Source organism: Ptiloglossa arizonensis, chromosome 2, assembly GCF_051014685.1.
Source record: "Ptiloglossa arizonensis isolate GNS036 chromosome 2, iyPtiAriz1_principal, whole genome shotgun sequence".
NCBI classification, from domain to species: Eukaryota; Metazoa; Arthropoda; class Insecta; order Hymenoptera; family Colletidae; genus Ptiloglossa; species Ptiloglossa arizonensis.
Genome location: NC_135049.1, coordinates 5,488,397 through 5,508,920, shown reverse-complemented (window position 1 = coordinate 5,508,920; position 20,524 = coordinate 5,488,397). Strand labels below are relative to the sequence as shown.

General features: G+C 29.6%; 3 protein-coding genes and 1 long non-coding RNA gene across 5 annotated transcripts; 2 read left to right on the top strand and 2 right to left on the bottom strand.

The window, feature by feature from the left end:
* Positions 1-2,140: 2,140 nt before the first annotated feature.
* On the bottom strand, positions 2,141-3,546 carry LOC143143209 (uncharacterized). Its single transcript, XR_012991059.1, has 2 exons — positions 3,349-3,546; positions 2,141-2,444 (listed from the first exon to the last, which is right to left on the bottom strand). It is a non-coding gene; the product is annotated as an uncharacterized LOC143143209 (long non-coding RNA).
* Mrps7 (mitochondrial ribosomal protein S7) lies at positions 3,328-5,693 on the top strand. The gene is made up of 6 exons (XM_076304223.1): positions 3,328-3,434; positions 3,527-3,892; positions 4,189-4,374; positions 4,460-4,691; positions 4,773-4,913; positions 5,492-5,693. The coding sequence occupies exons 2-6, from the start codon at positions 3,843-3,845 to the stop codon at positions 5,570-5,572; spliced, it is 690 nt and encodes a 229-aa protein (XP_076160338.1). The 5' UTR covers positions 3,328-3,434; positions 3,527-3,842; the 3' UTR covers positions 5,573-5,693.
* Positions 5,597-6,873, bottom strand: LOC143143208 (transmembrane protein 186-like). Its single transcript, XM_076304224.1, has 2 exons — positions 6,383-6,873; positions 5,597-5,977 (listed from the first exon to the last, which is right to left on the bottom strand). The coding sequence occupies exons 1-2, from the start codon at positions 6,711-6,713 to the stop codon at positions 5,658-5,660; spliced, it is 651 nt and encodes a 216-aa protein (XP_076160339.1). The 5' UTR covers positions 6,714-6,873; the 3' UTR covers positions 5,597-5,657.
* A 694-nt stretch (positions 6,874-7,567) lies between these two features.
* LOC143143206 (dual specificity mitogen-activated protein kinase kinase 4) lies at positions 7,568-10,578 on the top strand. 2 transcript variants are annotated; one of them, XM_076304221.1, is made up of 9 exons: positions 7,568-7,936; positions 8,203-8,274; positions 8,394-8,508; positions 8,614-8,688; positions 8,796-8,973; positions 9,039-9,158; positions 9,224-9,523; positions 9,604-9,830; positions 9,917-10,578. In XM_076304221.1, the coding sequence occupies exons 1-9, from the start codon at positions 7,894-7,896 to the stop codon at positions 10,080-10,082; spliced, it is 1,296 nt and encodes a 431-aa protein (XP_076160336.1). In that variant the 5' UTR covers positions 7,568-7,893; the 3' UTR covers positions 10,083-10,578. The 2 variants fall into 2 exon arrangements, with proteins under 2 accessions (XP_076160336.1, XP_076160335.1); XM_076304220.1 differs by having other exon boundaries at positions 8,599-8,688.
* Positions 10,579-20,524: the final 9,946 nt, after the last annotated feature.

Below are 20,524 nucleotides of genomic sequence, written 5' to 3'. Positions count from 1 at the left end.
TCATTTTAATGGAATATACAATGCATTTTTAGCTTCAAAGCTTCAGGGAATAGTAAAAAATAATAGAAAGAGATACGAATTGATGTAACTAGATGCTTATACTATCCCTGTACCGAGATTGCATATTTAATTAACCCGAAAATATTACGATCTGCAGTTTAGTATATTGAATTTTATATATTTTTTATATTTTGTGTTATTTAGATAGTTGTTATCGAACCTAATAATATTTATTTATGATAGATAAACAAGTCAAATAATCAAAGGAAATGTAATCAATAGACATGAGATTAACTTATCAATCTTTATCACGAAATGATTATATTCTTGATTATGATTGAATCAATATATTGATAATAGAAAAGTTATTAAAGATAAATTAATGTTTTATTATAAATGACTGATTTATGATTACAGAGTACAATTGTTATTGATTTCAATAATGATTCAATTGATTATTGATTATTATTATCATGATTACTTATATTACTCAATAACAAAGGTAATCATAAAATAATCAATTATTGTACAACTTCGCCATGAACTTGATAGATAAAGAAATTTGTATATTTTGTTTTTGGTTTATTGGATTGTAATAAATTATTGATTAATTACAGTATATTCAAGTTAAAGATAAAATGGATTCCAGGTAATCTTCACGTGATGAAATTTATGTTGGTCGCTGTGTCACACTGTCAACACGCTGACGTTTTTCTGCCCCACGTGCCTTTGTGCAGAAAAACAGAAATGTCCACGAGTAGTCCCTCGTGTACTTGTCATAATAAAAAACAATATACTAATTTTTGCAGGAAACAGCCGTATTGGGTGCGTATCGTATAGCGCGACATCAGCCGACATATGGTATCATGTTTATGTACAAAGTGGGGGAAGATGCCTTGAAAGTTTTAGATGTTCCAAACCAGTGTTGTCAACCCTACAGATTTTTCCGTAGATTTACGTATTTCTTACTTTTTCTGCAGATCTATCAATTTTAAACAAAAATCTACGGATTTCTAACCTTTTTTTTGTTAATAATTTTCAAATGTTAACATATATAGTATTATATAGAATGAACTGTAGAACCGTAGAATTGTTACATTTATTACTTTGTAAAATAAGTTGTTAAAGAGATATCTGTTTATGGATATGATTCATTATTAAATATATTATAAATAGCAATGTTGAACGACTTTTTCGTTTGAAAAAATTAGCAATTAGCCTTAGTTTTCGAGATGTTTGCAAAACGTATTAGAACTATTCAGTGAATTTTATTTATACGTATATATCAGCGGTCGGCAACCAAAATATATAATGAGTGACCATACAATATAAAATATTTACATATTTCTAAAATTTTAGATACTTATGTACAACATGGATTAAAATAAGTTTGGGCTAGATTTTTTAAAGAGATTCTATATGTCAAAAGTCTGAAACATAAACAAGTGGTCGAACAAACAAAGTACCTAAAATTTTTGAACTATAATATATATTTTGTATTCTACAGTCACTCGCTACATACGTTGGTTGTCACCTGTCGTACTAAATCTATAGAAACAGTAGATAAACAGTTCGCTTATGCTGACGCACACGCTGCCAAAGACGTGTGCGGCGTGTAAACAGTGTGATCACATTTAATGTACTTTATCGAAAGTTTTTTGCAAATATTTCAAAAACTAAGATGTATTGCCTATTATATGAAAAGGAAAAAGTTGTACGAAATATTTAAAAATGAACAAAATTTATGACAGAGACCTCTTCGACAACGATTATTTTCTATTATAAATCTTATGTATAAAACAAATTAAATATAAAATCATTACCATACTTACTTTATACTAAAAATTGCATTGAATGTGCCCTATTGTGAAGTAGGGAGGACCATCATAAATTATTTAATACAATAGAAATATATTATTTCAAAATTATTGTAAAACTAAATTGATAGTGATTCTGAATCTGATATTTAACAATAAAGATTTTACAAAAATAATTGTCTGATATTATTTGCCGTTTAATGTTAATTCCACAATACATTACCTTTCTGATTACATAATATTTATTTATCAACCAACAAAATAAAATAAAAATAATTAAATGGTTGGAAAACAATTTTATTAATATAAAATTATTATTCATTAAATAGTGAAGAAAATAAACGGTTTTCATTAAACTGTCATCAAATAATTAAATATTCTCCAAGTACGTATTACTTAATTACGCGGTGATTGAACAGATCATTTATCGTTTAGAAATAGTAATAATATCGTACATTACGTAATATTGATTCTTTATCAATAATGTGTACTATTATTTAGTTCTATGGTATTTATTATACTCTATATATTCTATTTATTATACTCTCCACGGTTGCCTTAACTTCTCCATTTCCTCGCATTTTGCCAGCCTAGACTCTCCTTTCGTCTTTTCGCTCTTGCCGTATGCTATAAGCAGAGCAAAGTCAGTTTGGGATACTGCCGAATAGACTGTGACCTCCCAGCGTTCGGTCACGTGAAGAGATAGTAAGAGTAGTAAAATAGTAAAAATGGCGGGGAGGACCTTAGCAACGGCGTCTTAACGTCCCGTTTGACGCGACACCATTTTTCATATAGAATTCAGATATATACATATGTATATGATAATGGAAATGAAAATTATTATATATGAATCAATATCACATGTATTTCAATTTCTAAAATGTCAAGAAAGATATGGTTATGTTACATTTACGTCGCACAGTGGAGTATTTACCCGGGAAAGGCGGACAAATATTGTAAAATTTTGTTTCCTAAAGTATCTAGTTAAATGTATGAGTAACAATGAACCAACATTTATTTTTTCATTCTTGATCTTACAAAGAATTATATTTTGTTAAAAACTGAGAGTTTTTATGGCACGCATTTCTTTCTTATTCGTGCCCCAAAACTTCATTCGCGTGTAGTAATATTTTTAGAGTTTTAAATAAATTGTACATATTTTTTCATTATGGAAGCTTTATAGATAGGTATGTAGTGTACTTCCAAACAGGTTACATTTGATTATCATTTACATGTTTATCAAAATTTAAAGACAATTAATTCAATGACTTTTATAACAATGATAAAACTTTGGTAATGATTTTGTTATACTTCCGGGTTACTCCCGGTGCCTAATCTTATTTTATTACATTCGATAAAGCTTTATGATTACAATCCAAAAAGATTGGTCCTGGGTTTGCCCGAATTGATATTTTATAATTAATTTAGTGATTATCGAGAGTCGTGTTTCTAGTGTCAACGCACGATTCAACCCGTACGTTTGCTTTTGATGTTATAGCAAAATCTCTGAAAGAATTCTTTGAAGACTCACGTGCACTTAGAAATGTTTATATGTTGCGTTTGGTCTTCGACTTTCTGATCACATTCAATTGGAGCGGTGACTTCACAGAATGCACAGTGATTATATGAAATATTCTTTATTCTTATATGTGATATTTTCATTTTTATTTCTATTTATTCGATTTAATAATAAGTTTTGTTTTGTATAGTTTATTCAAAGTGAGTCAGAGCGATAATAAGAATCCAACACCTTGATGCCAAGCTCATTGTTTTGGCCACGCAGCTTGTACATTCGAATGTGTAGCGGTGAGAAAAATTCAATATGGCAGTTGGGATGCTTTTCCTGGCATCACTAATTCCAGATTGAGAGTCATATTTAAAATTCCAAAGAATTTGCGTAACGTCGATGTACAAGAATATATTAAGTCATTAGTAAATGTTTAGGCTTACACATTTAACCTTGGATAATGTAATTGAATTTAACAGTCTGTGAAAAATATTAAAATTAATAAAGAAGTAAATAAAATGGTTCTTGCAAGAACATTTAACCTATTAATGTTGCGCGACTTAACAAGGTAATTTATGTTATTTTATATATTATATGCATATTTCTTAACTATAAATTTACATCAGTTTATTTCATAATGAATACATTAAAGATTGTTTAAGAAAAATTTGTTTATATAACCTCAACTCACAATATATGATTAGTTTTACTAAATTTATTTGGTAAAAATTTATATTAAAATATTTTTAAAAATGCTTCATTAAAGATATATTACCATTTATAATGTCAAATAATGTGTATTAATAAATAATAAATATTTGAATAAATGAATAGTTATTGCAAGTAAAAAATATTATTTTATAGGTACAATTCAATGAATATTATCCAGTTTTATAGTGTTTTTCCACCTTCGTTTGTTAAGCCAATTTTTAGAAAGGAGGAACAAGAAATCTTATATAATAAAGGAGAGGAAAAATCATATACTCATTTACGTATAAGACCAGCTACTCCTTTTCAAACATCTTCTGAATTTAACGATCGACTTATTAGGTAGCCAATTAAATTTTCAATTAAAAAAAAATGCTACAGTGTTGATGTGATTTAAAAAATATTTATCAAAATTAATGTTTATTAGGAAATTCATAAATTATATAATGAAGGCAGGTAAAAAAGAATTAGCTAGAAAATTAATGGACCAAACCTTTGAAAATATTAAAATGATACAAATAGCATCTTATAATAGAGTCTCATCTGATCAGAAACAAAATATTGAATTGGATCCAAAAGTAATTTTCTATTCAGCTATAAAAAATTGTACACCTATTTTAGAACTGAAAAGGATACAAAAGGGTGGAATTCCTTATCAAGTATAAAAACATAAATTTATTTAAATTTAATCCATTACATATTTTGAATTAATAATACAAACAGCCTTTTCTTATACATAGGTTCCTGTACCAATAGATTCAGCCAGAGCTAATTATTTATCTATGAATTGGTTAATTAATGCCTCAAAGGAAAGAGATAAAAAAGCCTTTAAATTTACAGAAGTATTAGCGAAAGAGATTATTGCTGCTGCTAACAATCAGGTATCTAATATGTACATGTATATACAAAGTGTTTTAAAAGGATGCAACAAGCCAAAATATGCAAATTCCTCATATTTTTCAATCACTTTTAACCATTTATACCTGAAAAAGAAAGCTTCAGATTGCAAAATGGTAAAGGATTTTTTGTTGTATGACAAATTGACTTGTCTCATCTTTTGAAACACTCTTTATGCAGTATAAACCTAGAAACTAAGCTGCATAGTAGCTGTTTTCAAAGTAAAGATCAAGAAAACAGGTAAATGCTTTTATATACAGAATAATAAGAATTTATATATAGCATATATATAGTTTTGTTTAAGAATAATGTGCAGACACATTAGTGTAATTTTTAAGTAAATGTGATTATGAAAAAACAGAACTTTACAAAACCATATATTTACCTTTATTTTTTAAAAAGAAACTTCAACCATGCTCACGTTAAAAGACTTATTCTGCATATTTTAGTAATTCAAACGTATAAAATGGAAAAATCATTTTCTTTAAAAATAATCTGTGTTACTAGGCATGAAGTATAGTTCTTATTTAATTGTAATAATTTATAACAATTTATATTTCAGGGTCGAGTTATTAAAAAGAAACAAGATTTACATAAGCAATGTGAAGCAAATCGCACTTATGCTCATTTCAGGTGGTCATGAATAAAATATTATAATTGTTTAAAACCATTTTTAATATCTGTATAAATTCTTTAAATAATGTAGTATTGTTACAAGTTACAAGTAATTAATACATTGTATCACTTGAAGTACCAAAGAGAAATTCAAAATCTGGTTCTTCATTGATATATCCATATTGTATACTTAGTTTTAATTTTTCTTTGCATGATTTAATATTCAATATTCTATAAAACCTAGAAAGAATATTTAAAGGACATTTTGAAAAAGGTACAATGTCCATAAGATTGGTTTTTAAATCAATCCTTTTACCCCAATAACTTAAATATGAAAGTATTACTGTTTTATCAGCATCATTGAAGTATACAAAACCAATAAGATTATTCCAAAAGTAGGAAGGAATATGAAGTCCAAGAGTAAATAGACAATCTACAAGAAATAAATAATAAGGTCATACAAGTAAAAATCAATCATATACTTTTATTTTCCAAAATTATTTCTTATGCCAAATCTACAATTTATCCTCTTTAAATCAGTTTTTGTCAAATTGATTCAATCTTACATATGAATACAGAAATAACACATAAGATGAAATATTGATGAAATATTGATTAAATACTTAACATGTTTTAAGTTTAAATTTTATGAAATGTTAATTTTTTTACATTTTAAAATAATATAGTCATTCTTTAATAGTAAAAATATTTGTAGTTTCATTTTTCTTTACTGTGTTATATATAATTTTTAACCAAAAATACTCGTGAACAGGCCTAATTTAAAGTATAACAAAGTTACAGTTACACATAAGGGTTAAATATAATGCATCAAACTTACTAGTAAGTAAAATTGAGAGCTCACTGTTTATTGAAATAAAATCAATCATTTGCAAGCTCATAGTTATTGGTATTAATACTCCAGTCAAAATAGTTTGATTACGCTTTAGTACGTTTATATAATTAATATATTTAATGTGTGGAAAAGTATAGATCACTTTGTAACCAGGAAATTTATTTATTGGTTTGTTTATTTCTGAACGGCAATTATTTTCTTTTTTATCTTCAATTTTATTACATTGTTTGACTGCGTTATTAACTTTAGTAGATATACGATGTATTAATCGCTTATGAAGGTTGATTGATTGTAGATATATGGCAAACTGTACCATTGTTAGACATAAAATTAAATTTACCTCATCAGTAAAATACACTTTGAAATAACTTGTAACTGGTATATTTTTCTGAATAAAGGTACAATTTACAACTACACAGATATACGACCCTAAAGATGATACGTAAAATTGCGATATTTATACCTCTAGTGGTAGAAATGTGAATTTACAATATTGACTAGTTATATTGGTACATATTATTAAAATAAAAATTATGTTATTATTAAAAAGTAAGTTTATTATCAGAAGATCTTAAAATGCAGATATAATTCGCACAAATGGTAGTTATAATTAATTCAAGTCGAGAATAAAATGTGTGTAAATATAACAAACTGACTGCAAAAAACATAGAGTAAGTTCTTGTCGTGTATTTGTCATTTGGGATCAAGCTTTGTTTGGCTGTATTTACATACATATATTCGTATTGAACTGGGAATAAAACAAAAATAAACGTTTGTAGTGTAAGTAGTGAAAGATGTCATTTTGACCGTAAGTGCTTACAGCGCCAAATCAAACATTATAAACAGTGTTGGGGTTGTAAGAGATGCTTATGAACATGTATAGTATCTAAAATGGTGCACCAGGTACGTGAGTGCCTAAAATGAGTCTACTCGAGGTTTTGATGATACAAGAATATTTAGGTGACCAAGTTACTACTAGCGCCTACGATGATAAAATGAACTATGATAGTTGTGAATTTCTCCATAGGATTCCAGACTTTGTCAAATGTTATATAAAATGAAAATAAATCAACAATGAGAAGTAATTCAACACAAAAGTTTTTATTCAGTATTGAACTGTTAATGCAGTTCAATGTAAACTTACCATTACCTTTCTTTTGTATAGACTTATCATATGTATTGTATGAAATGGCACGTATGCATACGCCGACGCAGCCGTCAACTATATAAGTGGTCGCGACAGGTCTGTGGTGAGGTGCACTTTGATTTTCACAATAGAAAGAAAGTTTAATTTCGTTAATTCAAGTATTTAAAAACAGTAAAAGAATAGGATTTCTGGGTGTGCTACTTGCAAAAGAACAAAATTGCACAAATGGTGCGCTTGCAGCAGAACACGTATGCTACATTGTTAAAATCTTGCAGAAAGGTCTCCTAAGAGAGGAGTGCCTTCGATAACAGGTTCTTCTTCTAGTAGTTAGGCATTGAGAATTTTGAAAATGACAGACAATCGAGGGAATTTCTCAATTCCAACGAATCAAAGTAAGTTGCAAGGCTAGAAAGCTTATTGGTAAATGTAATAATGACTTTAACTACATAACCTACATGCTACTTTCTCTATTGTTGAGAAATCATATAATTTCATTGTATACACACACATATATATACATACATTGTGTTAAATATATATAAATATATCTATACACATGCACATGAACATGGTAGTTTATAAATATAAGTTGTTTTAGATATTAAATTCTTTTTACAATAATGACAATATTTTTAGAAATATTATTGTCAATGTTTAGGTTCCAGCAGATCATTTAATTCTCTACGTCTGGATTTTGGACCTATCAATGATGTTCAAAATGAAGTGTCAGGTATAGTACATATAAGCTATAAAATATATATATATATATATATATATATATATATATATTTGAATTTGATATATGTACTTAATTTTAATAGAATAATATTTACGTTTATTTTATGACAGACAAGCGAAGACAATTGAAATCTAGTTTTCAAACACAAGGAAGTGATATGTCATTTACTAATTCAACAAACTCTTCCATTTCCAATTCAAGTGGAGCTGCAGCTTGTCCACCAATGTAAGATATTTGTCAAGATGAAAATATGAAAATATTAAAATTGATTTTAAACAATATATTTTGTACAATTATTATTTTATTTAATAATAGATCTTTTCGTCCAAGTTTGCCTTTATCTTTGCCGAAACTACCACTGAGACCACGTTCTACAATTCCACAAGATCTCCCTGATAAAGCAAGGTAATGAAAATGATTTATCCTAATTACTAAATAATATTTGTATTGCAATTAATACTATTAAGTATGTTACCTTATTTATATATATTAACAAATAAATAACATTATAGAGATAAACTACGAATGTGCCAGTCCATACAAAGTACTGGTAAATTACAGCTATCACCAAATGTGATATATGATTTCACTAGTGAAGATCTTCAAGATCTAGGAGAAATAGGACGAGGAGGCTTTGGCACTGTAAATAAGATGATTCATAGGATAAGTGATACTGTTATGGCTGTGAAGGTATATACATTAATGTTATTCAAGTAAATTGGTCATTGTGTTCGTAACCTTAAATTTATTTTTAGAGAATTCGTTCTACAGTGGATCAAAGGGAACAAAAACAACTATTAATGGATTTAGAAGTTGTAATGAAATCTAATGAGTGCCCATGTATTGTGCAGTTTTATGGAGCTTTATTCAAAGAAGTAAGTTTTAAAAAACGTTAAATTTAGATATATTTTAATCTTGTATCATGTTTCATTTTTACTAGGGTGATTGTTGGATATGCATGGAACTTATGGACACTTCATTGGATATATTTTATAAGTTTATTCATGAGGTATTAAAGGAAAGAATACCAGAACGTATTTTAGGAAAAATTACTGTTGCTACAGTAAAAGCATTGAATTACCTCAAGGAAAAGTTAAGAATAATTCATAGAGATGTAAAACCTAGTAATATCTTATTAGATCGACATGGTAATATAAAACTTTGCGATTTTGGTATATCTGGACAATTAGTTGATTCTATTGCACGCACACGAGATGCTGGATGTAGACCATACATGGCTGTACGTAAAGTAACAAATTAAATGAAAAGTATTTAAAAAATTCTATGTATTCATTGAAGCAGTTAATTTGAATCTTTTAGCCAGAAAGGATAGATCCTCAGCGTGCAAGGGGTTATGATGTCAGAAGCGATGTATGGTCATTAGGAATTACATTGATGGAAATTGCTACAGGTTATTTTCCATATCCAAAGTGGAATTCAGTGTTCGAGCAGCTTTATCAAGTGGTTCAAGGTGATCCACCACGGTTATCACCAAATGAAAATGGAAACCATTTTACTATGGATTTTGTGAACTTCGTGAATACATGGTAATTAATTTAATATTAAATAATTATAAATTTTATTATCTCTATCTATTGCTAAATAATGTCTATTTATCTTAATATTCTTAAAGTTTAATTAAAGAAGAGACGCAACGGCCGAAATACAACAAATTGTTAGAACACCCTTTTATCAGAAAAGCAGAAGAAGATACAGTCGACGTTGCGGCGTATATATGTGGCGTTCTCGATAACATGGTTCTCAGGGGATTGACGCCTTTTACTACTAATCGGCATTAAATCGAAAATATAAAAAGATACACATTTGTACCTTAATTTCTATTATTTTTCAAATTTTAAATTTAATTATTGTAAATGAGCAGGTCATTTGCACTCTGATCTAGCATAGGTAGTAAAATTGATCAACATTATTGTTGATAACAAATAATTTTGTGTAGGATCATGTACTATCGTGTCGCAGAGTTCTTATATATATACATATATATATATATGTATATATATGTATATGTATATGTATATGTATATGTATATGTATATGTATATATGTATATATATATAGCAATTAGAAGTGTTCTAATGACAAGTTGACATTAACAAAGTAACGCATAGGGTGAAAATTCTGAATTGGCTTTCTCATTGAAATCATACTATGACAACACGTTTGTAAAACTATGAATCCATTATCCACTTCATATAAAATCCTGAGGATGAGAATGGCGTAATTTTAAAAATGTGGCATTCAGTGTATGGAATAAGAATATTGAGATAACCAGTTTTTCAATTTCTTTTAACTTATACTCCTCTCGTTCTCATGATCTTCTCGTCTTATGATTCATAGCATCCATTATAGTCTAAATTTTACAATCCTTCCAATAAGTTCCAATAAATTAAAACTTTTATTAGTATATATAATAATGAATGCAATTGCTAATTGCAATACATGAATTGCAGTATATTATAATATCATTTCTTTATTTTTCGCAAGTTTATGATATTGTATGTATTGTGTTTTCAATTCATTACAAATTAACAAAATAAAAGGCAAAGAAACATGATTGTTCTTTTTGTAGTAAATGAAATAGAAATATAAATTAAAATTGTCGTAAAGCTAATAAGAAAGAAAAATAATCTACATTTTATTACAATATGAATATCATATTCATCAGTAATTTGTCTCCTTTTTTTGTAAAATATATTTTTAAGACTCGTAAAATTGACTCTATTTTGTTTTATTTGGGATTACATATAAAAATTATTTTTTATTTCTGCATAGTTTGCAGTAACATTCTACGAAACGAAGTCATGAATTTTTCGTTTCATTTTTGAGTTGACATTAGATCAAATTGTATCTGGCTTAAAATATTCCCTCTTAAATTTGATATGTATATGTATATACACATACGGATGAAAACATGTATAAATAAATATTATGCATTTAATGTATGTATATGTACATACACATGTGAGTACACATTACTCGCGCTTATAGATATATGTATATACACACATAAATCACCATACCTAACGTATTATCTTTATAAAATTATGAACTGATGTTCGAAGGATATACGAGATAAAATTTCTTAAAAGATTCATAAACACATACTTCAGCAGTTTGAAATGGAGCAACGTAAGAATGACGTATGTAACCAAACATTTATGTCTTTATTGTTAAAGCAGACATTAAAAAGATTATACCTATTGGAAAGTATTACATTTATTTCTGTAAATGTAGTTCAATGAACAATTATTGTCCACCTCGTAGTAAATGCGTTAATTTAATATTTTAAGCTACATATTCTTTGCATGTGTAAATAATACAAAATTTCGTATGCTTTTATAATTTCTTGATTTACTTATATCTACAAATGTACAACAGTGAGACTGTTAATAGAAATGTTATGATACGATCACAAGAAATTATGACAATTTTATAAATTATTCAGACCCATAATTATGAAAAATATCAATTCTTTATGCATATTTAAGAAAAAAAAATCTATTTTGCCTAAAGCAAACTCTCTTTATTATAAATAAAAAGAAATATTTGTATACATTTAATATGTACACAAGATGCATAAAAATGAATTTTAACCATAATCGATAGTCCTGACGAATGTGTATCTACATACAGGTGTAAGGTATTTTATATGTACCTGTGGTACCGGTACCGTTCACTTGAGGAAGGAGATGGCGGTAGAATGGTGCCAGTGGTGGTTGATCGTTATAATCGCAATTTCAAAGGTAGCGTTGGTTCAAATTCGAATTGTTTAGTAATCTTCTGAAACCCTTGCAAAATGGCAATGAATGGCTTACTTGTAAAACTTACATTAATGTGTAATGATTACACAAATTCAATCTTAAAACTGAAATATTTTTTCGTACGTGCGTCCTTATTAACAGTTAAACGAAGTGTATAATACATTGTTCAAATAATTCTAATTTTTTAATTGTACTCAAAAGTCCCGAGGTATTAATAGACATTTTGGAATAATTTTGTTTAGTATTTTTGGATTGAATGAAAAAGCAAGATCTACCTTTTGGTGAATTGACAAGGTGCAACTGTAAAGGTAAATATTAAACTATAAGTGTGTAAAGTTTATTTACGATTTACTTCATTCACGTAATACACTGAAGCACAAGTATATTTGGCCGTAGAGTGCATATGTTGAAAAAATACGGTGTGTGTACAGCTAGAACTGAAATAAAATTCTATTTTTTGTAACCGCGTCACATTGTATCCATATTTTGCAGAAAAATTCACTGTTTTGGTAAAATTATATAAAATTAAATTGAATAATAATTACTCAGATTACTTACAATTTCACTTTCTACGTGAAATAAATTACCTTATATCACAATAAGGTACAAGCCATATTTTATATGTAAATTATTCTCGTTACTTCTCGACTTTTGCTTGTATTATGAAAGGTAACGGGGTTCTTAACTGAGAGTGTTACCATGTGTCTCTATTGTTAAAAATATTCTTTTTTCGATCCAACGTACAAAAGAAATACAATTGTGTTTTTGATACGTCTTTCTATGGATTTTTAACTACCATCGTTGATTTAACTATATTGTCGTCACTGTCGTTGCTACTGCTGCTGTGGTTGTCGAAATCAATTCTCTTGAATATTTTATGAGAACACCATCGCTCTCTTGAAATCTATACTCACATTCGTGTCTATATTTGTAACTTCCCGGGGTAGTATCTAGCCTTTCAAGTTACCCATTGATATGCGTCCACATCATGCTTCATGCGATGACCTATAAACATTTCTTAAGGGTACACATTAAACTGATCGACCTCGAGTCGGACTATATTTTTCAAGGAAATGCTAAGGTCTTCCGATAAATTTTGTACAAGTTACTTATTTCCATGTTCGATAAATATCAAGTATTATTCGCGAAATTTTTTCAAACGATTAATGTAACGTTTTAGTGTGTCACAGCGATTATAGTAAACATAGAGAGATTATCTGCTTCATTTTTTCAAGAGCATTTTAAAACACTTCGCAATTAACTGTTTTATCATTAATAATTACTCAAATGAGATTACCGTCACTCGAGGATAAAGTGTTATTTTATTTTTTTCTAGGTATAAAAAACATTGTATTTTTTTATTAAATATCAAGGGAGATAATAAGTACACTCAACATTATAATTAAAAACATCTCTCTGCTATTGTTAGCGATACGAGAATAAGAGACTTTTGTTTGGCAAATAATACAATAACGAATATATTTTTTCTCAAGATCACGTTTTTCAAGATTTCAAAATCACCAACATATTTCTAAATCGATTTCGTCTGAAGTAATTTTCACCGAGGATACTACTTTCCGAATTATAATAGTTCCAATCATGCCAAGTCGTATGATTAAAGTTAAAATATCTCCCAAATTAGTGGTTTTTGACATAAATCGGTCAGTATCTTTTTATACAGAACTACAAGGTGAATCGACCACGGTATAAAAAATATATCATTCCATTTAAATAAATTAATTTAACCTTTGTATGTATATATTTAAAAAGATTAATAATGTGAAAATATGTCCCCCTCATAACAATTAAATTCTTAATTGAAACATTTTTCACTAAAATCATTACTTACTGTGTAACCGAAATGGTTTCAGTTATCCTATCCTGTATATTGGCCTTTCAATCATTTATTCACAATGTGTTAAGTTTAGGATAATTGATAGCAGCCAAATGAGTCATTGAAGAAACTGTAATCCAGGATTTAACAAAATTCAAATAATTAAATGCGTTTATATACCAAATGCTAAGTTTTTATCTCAAAAAAAAATGAAAGATTATGATTGAAAGGCTTAATAAGAGAAAATTACCGTATGATGAATTAATGTTGGTGGTTTGATTTGTATATGAATTTTCTTTGATTCATTGACGAATATTAAGAACATTCAATAGATCGTTTCTGGAAAATTGTGGTCCATTATTAAATAATATTGAATCAGTAAAAAGTTCTGATTTCCAACGGAAATATGCAATAACAAAGCGCAGATCACTCGTGGAAGAAAGTTACTATGCGTAAAACCTTGCACCAGGGCTGCGTGAGTATGGCCGCCCTTGTATCAACTTTCATAAGACCGCCCCTTACTAGAAAGTAGTTAAAAAGAAGTGAAAATAATAAAAATTATATTATATTAATTATAAGAATCAAATAGTAGAGTGAGTATAAACATATTGGAAAAGAAATTAAAAAAGGTATGAAGATAGCCATATAATTTTGGAGCATTAAAGAAAAATTTCACAAGTAAATGTTACTTTACATAAGTAATAACAGAAATGAATCGTATAGGATCATAATTTTTATCCTTTGAGCTTTTACTATTACAAAAATCTTAATATATTCACTAATTTTCAAACTATCCATAATATAGCACTTATCATAATGTATATACGATATATATAAATCTGTTAAGTGTTCTCGAGCTATGGTGGATCATGAATGCTTTTTCATTACTTTGAGTTTCGAGAAACTTCTAATTAAAAGAAATTAAAAAGTCTAAACGGTAAAAGCAAAATTTATATTTTCAACTAATCAATCTGAACGTTACCCTGTTGATTAGACACCCCTGCACGGTGAACAACCTGCACACCTGCACGTGGTGACCGTACCTTGCACCGATTGCATGTGATATGGATACAACTGTTCATCGTGTAGTGTTCTTTAAACAATCATGTGTCTACTACATATTTTGGTCGTTAGATTTGAGAATCTAAGTTTCCAAATCTGCAGATTTAACGGTTCTAAATGTACAGTGTCAATATTCTGTAAGTGTGTGTGTGTATTTTTTCAAATATTTTCCTATTTGGTATATGTCCATTGGGAAAACAGTTCTGATAAAATAACAGTGTGTATTTTATAGTGAATTGTACCATACGATATTTTATATTTTATTTGTGCGACGTATTCGAACTTTGCATTTCTCATTAAAAAATATAGATGTCGTCTGGTATTAACACGAGTGACTGACCTCGCAGTAATCTTAAAACAAGCATCGAACGTGCCATGCAAGTAAACTACTGAAAGTACAGTGAGTAACAAAAGAATTGTTAACTATTGGACATAAACATTCTTACGTTTATTAATAAATCATTTTCATCAAAATTTGTCAATATCTGCAGAAAGAAGTATTTCACTTCAGGGAGTGTTGAAGAAATTGAAGAAAAGGAAACTTTATTCAAGTGTAGTACTATTAAGCAGGGGGCAATTTTACATGAGAAAGTAAATCAGAAGTGATAAATAAATATTTTTTTAAATAACGCATCGTTTTCGAAAATGTACCAAGTATACGTACACTTGATTCATAGATAACGATTTGGTAAGTTTAAGTGAACATCTCTAATTGTAAGACTAAAAAAAAAAAGGCCATCTGGTTATTATATGGGAAATAAATGCACGAATACTTGGTATATTTTCAAAATTGATTTTCTCAAAAATGAAGCGTTATTTAAAAAAATTTTTTTTTTCATATTCAATTTACTTTTTCATGTAAAAGTGATGTGTTATATCCTTCCACGCGAACAAATTACGTGAAAAGACATAAGTGAAGGCACAAACGCATACCATTTATATATAACAATTTGTAGGTATTTTTGTTACGAACGAGTTGATTTTATTAGAATTTTGTCAGAGTAAATTTTACGTATATATAAATATAAATGTAGTAAGAGATTTGTTACAAAATTTTGAATGTATCATTATTCGAGTATGTTGTTTTCGAACATCGTGGAGGTACGAATATGTATAGGATTGTATATAATATTCGTAGTAAAAGATAAACACGACTAGTCAATATAGATTTCCAAATCGACCACGACAGAAATAAAAATACTTTATTCTATTTACCGAAAATTAATTGTATTTAATCTGCGATACGTCACGACGTACTCGTTTACTTTCAATATATACATACATTGTCGATGTTATTTAAATTTTACACCACGAAGATACAAATTTAACGTTGAAATACAAAGTAAACCCGTCGAACACCTTTCTCAGAAAATTGAACCAACGAAACAACTATATTTTGACACAAAACAACAATTTGCCTTTATTTCGCTTCGTCTTCGAAATTCACTTGCGGACGAATAGTTGTTAGAAATTATTTGTTTATTTTCGTGAGTATTGTACATCGTTAAATTATTCGGTTTCTTCTATCCAAGAAAGAGGAAGGTATGGAATGGAAGAAAAAGAATGAGAAGGAATAAAAAAAAAAAGAATAACTTAAAGTATATTAAGGAAGTATTTCTTCGACAGTAATTGGTAGTGGTGATAAAACGGAAAGTGATCATGAGTCACAACCTGACGCGGCTGCACGGTCAGGGGAGGGTAGCAGGTGCTACTATTGTTGGTGCTGGTGGTACTGGTGGTGCTGCTGGTGTTACCATTACTGCAGGGGTAGCCAGCTGGGTAAGCCAGCAGGGGAACGGATGTTCCCAGGAGATTATTGATCGTGCACGTAGATACTTCCACTTGGACTACATAAACGGCACGAAACTTTGCTAGAACGTACAACTGAATTTGTATTTTTCTTTGCCAATGAATTCGCGTTATCCCTTTTTCACGCACATAAGCAAAGTGTAAAGACTATTCGCGCAATGTAACAAAATATTGCATCGAGGATGTATAATGAAATTTATATTTCATTATTCATCGAAGACTACATAGATGATATATTTACAATTTGTTAGCTTGTTTGTCTCACTATTTAACAGTACTTTCTCTCCAATTTCTAGACCTCTTTAAAAACATGGAACAGCATTGTACAGTTGGAAATATTTTTTATTTTTACCATGAGAATTAATTTCTTTTTCAATTGTCCTCGGTCTCCTTTGTTATCGGACGGACAAGGTTATCATGATTCTAAATTCGTATCGGTTAATGGACCGAACTAATCAATGAACGTATCGACGCTTTAACATTTGAATCCTCTTCCATGATTCTACGAAGAGAGGGTTGGCCGAATATTTGGATAACGCCCACGCGAGGGTTGCTGCGTAGAGGGTGAAGTTGTGTCCGCGTTTCGTGCGATTTTGTCAGGGGGATTTTACCCTAACGATTCTAACGGTCGTCAACCAATAATAAACAGAGTTCTGAAATTTAACACGCCATTCTCGACATCGTCGAATAGCTGTGCTTCTTTCCCCTCTCTTTTGCAGTAGGGTATCGTAAGTGACGGTCACTGCCTTCCTGATTCGATCAATGAAAGTACCTGTACTAGAACGACTAGGTTATGTGACCACCCCTACTTTATGTACGGTCAAATAATTTTTAGCTGTGTTTTGGAAACGAATGTCTGCTGCTTATCGATAGAAATGCGATAAAAAATAACGTTAAAATTGGTCATATTCAATTGTTACTAATCTTTATTTATTTATTTATTTATTTATTTATTTATCATACAAGTACGTTACAATCGATCGATTAAAATGTTCGACCTTCTGTATTTTTTTATCTTTCACTAATATCGCACGAAAGATAGCTATACATATGCCAGAACTGTATGTTCATTCTAATTACAAGTCAATAAGTTTATATTTAGTTATAAACTTCTGAGAATCGTAGTGGAGTTAAATCAATTTCCCTGACATCCTCCCCTGTCTCTTTTTAAGACATAAACGCTGAGGGTGTGATATTTAATGGAAATATAATAATAAAGAAAATTTGATTTTATATCGCTCTTTATTTATACCACACTTACCTTCTGAGAATTATAAACAAATTTTTAACAGTGAAAAAACTACGTCATCGTTACTAGATACAAAAAGTGACCAATCCTGTGGCAAACAAACAGAAAATAAAAAGTCGAAAGCACGAGATGAACGGTGGATTATTAATATTGTAAAAAATAATCACCATATTAGTGCATCAAAAGTGGAAGGTGAAATTAAAAAATTTTTTCAACTCAAAAACTTCATTTTTGTCGAAGTTATTCAATAAAATCGACTTTTCGTTTTTCCGCGATACATACAGAGATATTTATCGAAACGTTTGTTCAAAATGGCTGAAAAAGCTCTTTTTAAAATTTAAACATGCATTGTTAAATTCAGCATAAAAAATTACATGAAAGTATAATTTTTCCAAGTTTCGTCTTAAAAACTACTGGTAGTTGATTTTCATGTGAATATTCTCTAAAAGATTTAAAGAAACGATTAGTATGATTAACCGTAAAAAAATCCTCCACTAACACAGGTTAACGTTGTCTGAGTAGGCATTAGGTGTTTAGAAGAGCAATTGGTTATTTATTGATGAAAGCGTGAAAAGAAATTAGGAGATTTGAGGATGAAAAAATCTTCAGCATCTAAGAAACTTTCGATAAACAAAATGATTGTGTCTCCACACACTTATTTGTTGATTCATGCGATGCACCATGTGTTCCATGTAACCAACATCCAATCTCTGTGGGGGTTTATGGTTTGAGGGGATGTGTTTTATCGCGGCCATTTTGTTTCGCGAGGCTGAAGTGAAAACTTAGCGATAGGCAGTGTTTTTAAACCCTTCGTTGAGCCACTTACTCAAAAATTGTTTAATAGTAAACCTTGAATTTTTCAACACGGTTACAACAACCCGCGTACAAGGTGAAAACAACTTAAAATGGGTTCCTATCCCATTTGACCTTAAATTCTAAAGTGTTTAGGTAGAGATAGCGTGAAAAAAAACGTCATTCAAATTTGGAGTTACTCGTGACTATACTTGAATGAATTGACGACTGGACAAACGGTTTACGACTTTGGGAGTAAGACTGATTCATACCTTGAATGAAAAAAATGTGGTTTTGCAGCATTTTTTGTCTATTTGTAGACAACCAACCTATTATAATTACATTCTATCGCCTTTTAATGGCTCAATCTGTTGTTTCTTTTTTTTTTGTTATATGAGAAGAATTAAAAGATATTGTAAAAAGGGGCTCTTTCCGACATAGGCGCTTTTTTCGATTATTGTATTTTTAGAATCTATTTATCGTATCATAGATGTCTCAAATTGCCAATATTATACAACAACAATGAATTTGGATACAAAACAATTAAACGGAAAAAGGATCTTTCGAGATAGATCTTTGTATTCTTAACGTTACTGTACTATAGAATGTTATACTACTATAATTATCTTACATTTGCATTAGAAATTCGTGAGGTATTAGTTTTGTTTATATATTGTACTCTTAACTGTGAAGAACGAATTTCTATTGTTCATATTTTTATTACACGTACGTATTTGTTTCGTCAAAGTATTCCGGAAATAGCGTGTCGTTATACGTATTTCATATTTTCTCCTTAAGTTTTTGAATTGTTCGAGGTTTATTTACATGAACCAGTTTTTTCAAGAAGTCCCACAAAAATAAATCTGGAGACCAAATAAATATTTCCTCCGAGTTTTAATAATCGATCTTTCACCTGAATAGAAAAACCCAATGAGTTTTACTCGTTGCTGGGAATCGTACGTAGCCATTTTGATATTCAAGGAATACTCTACAATCAATTGAAAACAAACAAGGTATAACTTTTTCAAACCCTTCAATCTTTCAATGGCTACCCCGTAGAACAGAATAACGAACAAGGTCAAGAGATACCAAGGATTTACCAAGCATTCTATAAAAACAATTTAGAAGAATCCTATTATACTAATAGGTTGTTCAATAAGTTTTGTCGTTCGATAAAACTTATTGAGCAACCTAGTATTATATTTAATAGCGTTCAAAAGTGTCTACAAGTCGAGAGGAACAAGGTCGAATAGGGCACATTTTTTCATCCTGGTTCTCTATCTCCAATCCATTGTTGATGTAGGTTCAAAATGTTACGTTACATCCTGTACGTTATATCTGCATCAGAAAATTATCGACTTCGTAATATCGTGTACGCGTACATTACCATCAGGTCTGAACATGTCTGCCCCCCGTTTTGGAAAATTTCTTCGGTATATTTTGTTAGACGATCGAGTGCCATGAATTGGCGTCAAGAAAACGAAAAGCGAAAACAGAGCTCAAGAGTGAGTATCGTGAATAAGAAACATGCGGTTGAGGTTCCCCTGTTTATCGTCCGAGAAATTAAGAGAGGGAAGAGTGCCATAGGTTTAAACAGTATGTATGTACATATGGTCCACCTGCAAAAGGGAGCCAACACCTGTCCCGTGCGGCAACCACGACCAATGGTTCACGGCAAGAAACTAGATTCAAAGTGGGGGATTATCAGGGTTC